Genomic DNA, 7,500 nt, shown 5'->3' on the forward strand with positions numbered 1-7,500 from the left:
TTTATCATTTTCCAATGATTCAATGCTCCTTTTATGACTACAGTGGTATCACTCGTTTTTCTTTTAGTCTCGTCCAAAATTATCTTTTATTTTAATGATTAGAAAATAAAATCATATGAAGAAAGCTTCTCCACTCTCATGTATGATTAAGAACCCTACTTACCATTCACATCACCCTGAGGTAGTCTGCATCAGCCCGTGCCTCTTTGCAACAGGTGCAGTTCTGCCATACATTGTTTGTGTGGAGTGGCCTTGAGTTATAACCCATAATATGATATTTTAAAAAAAGATTTTTTTTCATTTTTTCTTTCTTTACAGAAGAAATTCAGACTTAATCCAGCAAGCTATGGTAGAGATCGTGAATTGTTGTAAGTTAGCATTTCTATTGTGCATTATATATATATATTTTTTTTTTTTCAAACGTAATATTCTTGAATGAAAGGTAAATACAAATCAATGTTGGTTGCTCCCACACAGTTCATAATACGTTTTTTTTTATTTTCGAATATTATCAGGGCCTGAATCAATGGGAAAGAAATCCAGACATTGATTGAAGAGACCTCTTTTTGTTGATGTAGATTTGAGTATTGAAAAGCAAGATTTCTTTCCTTATACTACAATTACAATTAGAATACACATTTAACCAAACTTCTTGAAAAGAAAAGAAATACTTTTTTTCTGAAAATATGAAAAAAATGAAATCTATTGATGGTTGTTGGTTGGCAATGCATTGACCTTTGACATAGAGAATGTTGTTTTTTTCTTTTCAAATGAAACAATTATATGTATAGATTTTGAAAACTTTTCTTTTGATTATCATGATTGACTTGACAACTTTGATATCATATAGTATGAAACTATTTAGTGTTTATTTACTTCAATGATGAACTAAATTTTAATCATTTTGGTTTTCCAAACAGACCAGAGTTTTCTTTGTACGTTGGAGATCTGACTTGGAATGTTGATGATTATGCATTGTTCTCTTTCTTCCAAAAGAAATACAAATCTGCAAGAGGTGCTAAAGGTAATAAGCGTGACAGTTTAATAAATGGGTATCACTCGTCATGTGTTCACAGCCTTTCCAAAATACTATTTTTAACACTTTTTAGTAATTTAGTAATTTATTATCAACCTATTTTGTTGGAGAAGAAGTCTATAGCACCAATTCTTAAAGTTGTTTAATGCAGAAAATTTCAGATTTTTGCATATCATTTGTGAAAGTACTTGATTATGATTTTTAACTCTTTAATGGCTGGACTAAAAAAGTGTTTCAATCTATGATTTCTGCTTTTTGTTGTTTTTTTTTTTGTGTCTGTTTATGTCCATTTTCACCAAGGAGAGTTTTAATGACTGAAAATTATTACATAAACCTAAATCCAGTCTGAAAAAAAGGTTAGGATGTTGATGATTTATAATAGAATTTTAAAATGTTTATTGTTTATCATGTAGGTATTACAAACATAAAATGTATTTTTAAAAATTGATGCTCAAGGTTTTCAGAAAGATTTCATTTTAAAAAAAAAGAATGGCTAAAAAAATTATACTCTTTATGATGAAAGAATGACAATTAGATAAAAAGTCGAGTCATATATTGCTTGTTGGGGGATATTTTTTTTTTTTTCATTCTTAATATCATGAGAAAAAGTATGATTTGCCCTTGATATTGGGTATTCTAAATATTTATCTCAATCTATTTTTTGCGAATTTAATCAAAAACAATGTTTTGTTTTTTTTGTAATTGTAATTTTTAAAAATAAAAAAAAATAAAGTTTAGTTTAAGATGCTCAGTGACTCTCCTCTTTTTCAGTTGTGACAGATTCCACAGGCAAAAGTAAGGGATATGGATTTGTGAGGTTTTCTGAAGAAAGTGATCAATTGAAAGCTCTTATTGAGATGCAACATATGCCTGGATTAGGAAAACGTCCAATCAAAGTCAGTCTTGCTAAAAAGTAAGTAATGTGTTTGAAGAGGGGTTAAGAGGAAAATAGAAAATGAATGATAACTATTAACACAATGCATGATGGATAATCAATTACGGATTTTCTTCTAAGGTGGTGGCAAAAACTCAAAACTCGTGACCAGGAACTCCCTAGCCGGAGTCAATGCTAATAACTCCAAAAGAAATTATACCAGAACCGTTCAGATGTAACAAAACAATGCCACAAAGATAAAATGGTGTTATTAAAATTTTAGCTTAATAATGCTCCACTTTTTCTATAGTTAATCGTCTCCTGAAAGCTGGAATATGATTCCAAGTATGGGTGAAAGAATGATAGAGGGGTGGTTGGGTGGATGGATTGATGAGTAGATTTTATAGAGCATGGGTCTCAAATTTCCGCTATTTTGGGGATTTCGGTATTTTAAGTTCTCTCTGGTGCTTTTCTCCAATATGGTCATCTGACCAAAGGGATGTCCTCCACAAAATGTGACATTTTAAAGATTAAATTCACAAAACCTGTCAGATATGTGCCTCACAGATGGCTTTCTGTCTATGATATATCTTCTAACTTTCAGAACTTGAATCTGATCTGTGAAAACCAGTTTAAAAGAAATCTGTCCCAAAAAATGAAAAGATCATAAACCTTTTAAATCCCTTGAAGAGTAAGACAATAACATAGCAATAACAAAATATGCATAGCATTTGTAGTATTTAATTTGAGGAAAACATTTACCGGAGGCTTTTTTAACAATGTCATGCCTCTAATTCAAAAATATGTTTGTGTGTTTTGTCTGTTTTAATCAACATATTTTATTTTAGAGACAGGAGGAACTTTTAACAAATATTCTGAGTTGCTTTATAACACCAGAGGCACTGCAAATGGCCAAATTAAAAAAAAAGCTTCTAATGTGAAAATTGATAATTTAAATTTTCTCAAGAGTGATTTAATGTTTATTGGTGAGTTTGCTAATAAATTAATAATATAGACACTTTCACAAAGGGACATGGTTTTCCTTTTCGAAAATTCCTATTAGAGACCCGTAATAGATTAATATATTATAGTGAATAATGGTTAGATCTGTAGTGGTTGTGTGGAAAGGTTGATGGCTGGTCAGGTGTATTGATGGATGGATTGAATGCATGTCCATCCTCACCCCCGACTCTTTAGCATTTTTCTCTTGTTGATATTTCTTATTTGATAAGATTTGAGTTTGAATAAGTCACCACATAAACTAAAAGGCCAGGGAGGATATCAAGCTAACTCATTTGTAGCCGTACCAAAAAAAAAAAAAAAAAGAATCAAGACATGTGGACATCCTCTGGTTATGAGTACTCTGAACCTTGGAGCCCGCTTGGACATGAAGAAAAAGATAACAGTAATGACTTTGTGTGGATGGGGATTAGTGTGAGAAAGATCTACTCATTGATAATTGAAATATTTTCATTACAGGCCTGAATCATCTCACTTTACAAATGAAGGTCCAGAATCTGCTCCATACTCATCATCCTATCACAGTGGAGGTGGTGGTGGTGGAGGCAGCAGCCATTATTCATGGGGTGGTATTTCATATCCATACCATGAACCATCCTCCTCCCATCATCTAGATTATGGGGTAACTATGCTTCGATTGTTCCTCTTTTCTTCCTTAAATCAATTTGATTTAAGTAAATAACATTTGATCAACTTTGGTATAGACAATAATAGTTTAACTTTGGAAATTGGTGTAAGAAACGTTGTGTGACTAATTTTATTTGCATCTATGATGTTTATTTACATTATTGTTTTAATTTATTTTAGAAAACTGTTAACCATAGTTAATTAATGACTTCTGTCAGTAAATTTTCCCAAATAGATCTTTGAACCTTGAACCGTTATTAAAGAATTGAATTTTCTTTTAAAATTAAAGTCGAGCATCTAGCAATAAATGTTATAGTAAACATAAGAAGAGTGCTGAGGATGGAAAGAACAGAGAGTTCATGCTCATTGAGAAAGATAAAAAAGAAGACATGCAAAATCCATGGGACATATTATGAGAAAAGAAGGGTTGGAAAACTTGATAGCTACAGAAAAGCTGGAAGGAAAAGAGCATTTGGCCAGCAGCGACAAAAGATGATGGACAGTGTGACTGAATGATGAGGGACGGAAGGGAAAAGGCACAGTGCAGAAGCTTCAGGAAAGAGTGTAGTGTAGAGCTTTATTGCCATTGCGGTGAAGCATGCACATAATGAGCTGAGAATGTCCCCTAGTTGATGTTTACTAGTTTTGCCAACTACTACAACTACAAGGCTTTTTGGTTTAACTATGTGATCAACATTTCTTTCTGTTAAAATGCACAGATCTTGGAAACATTATCATAAAAATAATTTAAAAGATCAAGCATTTAGTTCCATTTTCTCCCACAAAGAACCTGTTTCCTAAAGCTGATCCCCCTTTTGTTTGTAAAACAAAGGCTCTAATCTTCTAAATAGTTTTATTAGGGCAGGGAATCATATTATTTGCAACTATCTCACCTCACCCGTCTTTTCATTGCCTCCTCCAAGAAGTCCTCCTCTAAAAGACTTTGACAATAGGGTTGACTTGTCTGTTTTGCTTTATGTGGCTGTGTATGCAGAATTTAGGGGGGGGGGGGGGGGCAAGGGGAAAGGTGTGTTGTGTTTTTAAAATTCAATGGCTTACGAAAATTGAGATTTTTCACTTGTGTTTATATAGATCATTTGGTAATAATGGATTCATTTTTAAATCCTAAGGTGTCGGCATATCAAGATCATGTTCCAAATTCACCATCACCACCACCCATAGATGAAGATGCAGAGGTATTGGAAGGTGAGTGTTTACCGTAGGCTTAGACATACACATTGTGTCCCAAATTTAGAGTGTTTAAGGAATTACAACTGAGTTTCAATCATTGCACTGATACAGTAAAATTGGTTACTTTGTTCCAATAAGAAGTAACAAACTGAGGAAAATGTCACTTAATTCTTGAGTTCTCCAAAGATAAGGAAAAGGTTCAGAATCGACTACTGTAAATCATTATTGATTGACCTTCTGGTATGCTTTTTTACATTATAGAATTGGCTTGAATTGTTAACTTAAAATTTTGGATAGAGGTGAAATGGCATTAATAGTATATAAAAGAGTAGGCCCTCAGAGAGGTCAATTTTCGGAGAAAATCTGATTTATGAAAAATGGTGTGTAGGAGAAACACACTATCATTTCATACCTATGCATTTGTTTAAAGGAACACAGGAATGGACACCAGTTTCTGTTTAATATTCTCCAATTCTATTGTCTTTGTTCATTTCAGATCCAGAGCTGGAGATAAATGTCGGCAAAGAAAACAGAGAATACATTGAATCTAGTGAGGTAATGTAAAAAGGAGTTACAATATTATATGGGCTGCACGAGACTGACAAGAAAGGGGAAAAATATAGACTAGAGTTATGGTCGGCTGTAAACAACTTTGATATAATAAACAGTTGACGCTTAAGGATTTCTCTGTATCAAATAAATAATGAAATATGGGGTTGGTGCTCTAAATTGTTGTCATGTAACTTGAAAAATAGAATTTGTAAAAGGGAAGTGACATTGAGAAGAAAAAGCTCGTGTCAGTTGAAGATTGAAAGCAGTGGACTAAAGGTGAAATATTCTTGGTTTACATTTTCTCATTTATAACATATATGCTCTGACTAGAAATAGTCTAATGGTTATTACTCGTCTACCAAAATTATTTCTTATTTTATATTTCTCTACAACATCTACAGATTATAATACCTAAAATGAAATTATTTATCTTCTTTCTTTTTTTCTCAGTCATTTTTCACTGCTTTGGAAACTTCAAGATGGCAGCCATTGGATAATATCATGTCTGAAATTCCTTCATGATCGCTTTTGACACATAATTAAGATTATCTAGCATCTGCTTTTGTTGCCACAAAAAAATGACAAAAGTTGCCATTAATTGTCTACCTCTCATAGCCCCATGGATGTCTACCTCTTATAGTCCCGGGTTCACTCCCCACTGGTGTCAAGCTCTCATAGGCCCATGTTCACTCCCCACTGGTATCCACCTCTCATATCCCCGAGTTCACTCCCCACTGATGTCTACCTTACATGGTCCCGTGTTCACTCCCCAATGGTGTCCACCTCTCATAGCCCTGTTTTCACTCCCCACGGGTGTCCTCCTCTCATAGCCTTGGTCTCACTCACCACTGGTGCCCACCTCCCATAGTCCTAGGTTCATTCCCCACTGAGGTCCACCGCCCTAAGTCCTAGGTTCACTCCCATCTGGTGTCCATATACAGTGGTTACGAGTTCACTTTCCACTGGAGTCCATATCCAGTGATTCTGCGTTTACTCATAAGTGGTGTCCACCTCTCACAGCCCAGGATTCACTCCCTATTGGTGTCCATATCCTGCGGTGCCATGTTCACTCCCCAGCGGTGTACACTTCTTATCTTATAGTCCTGGGCTCAGTCCTTGCTGGTATCCACCTCCCATAATCCTGAATTCACTCCCCACTCATCTCAAAAAGTAGGTACGTAGGTACTCTTTGTGTCCATATTCTATAGTCTGAGGTTGACTCCCCACTTGTATCTACATTTTACAGACTCAAGTTCATTGCCCATTGGTGCCACCATCCTATAGCCCCAGGTTTACTTCCCACTGGTGTTCTCATATTAAAGTCCTTGGGTTTTCTCTCCACTTTTTATAACATTTCTTAGTACTCTTAGCGGGTGGTTGGATGGGAGCATCACCCTTGAATCATATACCTATGATGTTCGCATGCGTGTACGATCCGATAATGATGTCGTTTCTTCTTTTCTTTACTAGCCTATCCTACTTCTTTGGTTTGTGATTGTATTTTTGACAGGGGATATTTTTTTTTCTGTAAATCTTCTGCCTGTTTGTTCTTGGTTATTTATAATTTAGCTTATGATATCTTTAGGTTATGATTTTGATTTACATTTGTACTATTTTTGTTAGATTGCTTGTTTCTTTTGTTTCAGCGGTCTCTCATATAACCTCAATTGTGTTGGAACAGACCTAAAGCAACAAACATTAGTACTCTTAGTCCCTGGTTCACTTTCCCCTTGTGTCTACATTCCATTTCCTCGAGCTCATTCCGAACGACTACTACTACTACTGTTCACATCCCCGGGTCTCTCGGTTTCCTCCATCTAATATTAACCTCTCCTTATCCTTGATACAATCTCCACGGGTGTCCATCTTAAATGGTCCTTAGTTCAATCCCCACTGGTGCCTACCAATCAGAGTCCCAGGGTCAATCCGCACAGTCACTTTGATATTGATACGTTGTAGTGAAATGACACGAGGGCCTCACCCCTTTATTCTCTGATCAGAAAATGAGCAATCTATTGCTGTACAGCAGTTGGAAACAGCTTGAGGATTATAGAGCTCTTTTCGATAAAAATATGACTGTGAAAAAATTATTCCACAATTGTTTCACTTGTTACAGTGAAAAAATTGCCTTGCCTTCCTTTATTTTTGCGTTTCTTCCTTTTTTTTTGTTGAGAAATGTGAAAAATCGCGGATTCACCAA

At 34.9% G+C, this 7,500-nt stretch overlaps 1 protein-coding gene across 1 annotated transcript in view; it reads left to right on the plus strand.

Annotated features, from left to right (window-relative positions):
• LOC144962967 (tRNA selenocysteine 1-associated protein 1-like) overlaps positions 1-7,500 on the plus strand; it is a 13,859-nt gene that overhangs the window by 6,152 nt on the left and 207 nt on the right. Inside the window, exons 4-10 of the mRNA XM_078896451.1 lie at positions 319-368; positions 921-1,024; positions 1,808-1,949; positions 3,390-3,552; positions 4,688-4,763; positions 5,245-5,303; positions 5,751-7,500. The exon at positions 5,751-7,500 is cut by the window's right edge and continues 207 nt beyond it. Coding sequence (XP_078752577.1) covers positions 319-368; positions 921-1,024; positions 1,808-1,949; positions 3,390-3,552; positions 4,688-4,763; positions 5,245-5,303; positions 5,751-5,822 — 666 coding nt within the window. The 3' untranslated portion in view covers positions 5,823-7,500. The remainder of the gene's footprint in view (positions 1-318; positions 369-920; positions 1,025-1,807; positions 1,950-3,389; positions 3,553-4,687; positions 4,764-5,244; positions 5,304-5,750) is intronic.

The sequence above is a fragment of the Berghia stephanieae genome, chromosome 1, assembly GCF_034508935.2.
Source record: "Berghia stephanieae isolate SIO BIC M18660-M18661 chromosome 1, UCSD_Bste_1.3, whole genome shotgun sequence".
Lineage (NCBI taxonomy): Eukaryota > Metazoa > Mollusca > Gastropoda > Nudibranchia > Aeolidiidae > Berghia > Berghia stephanieae.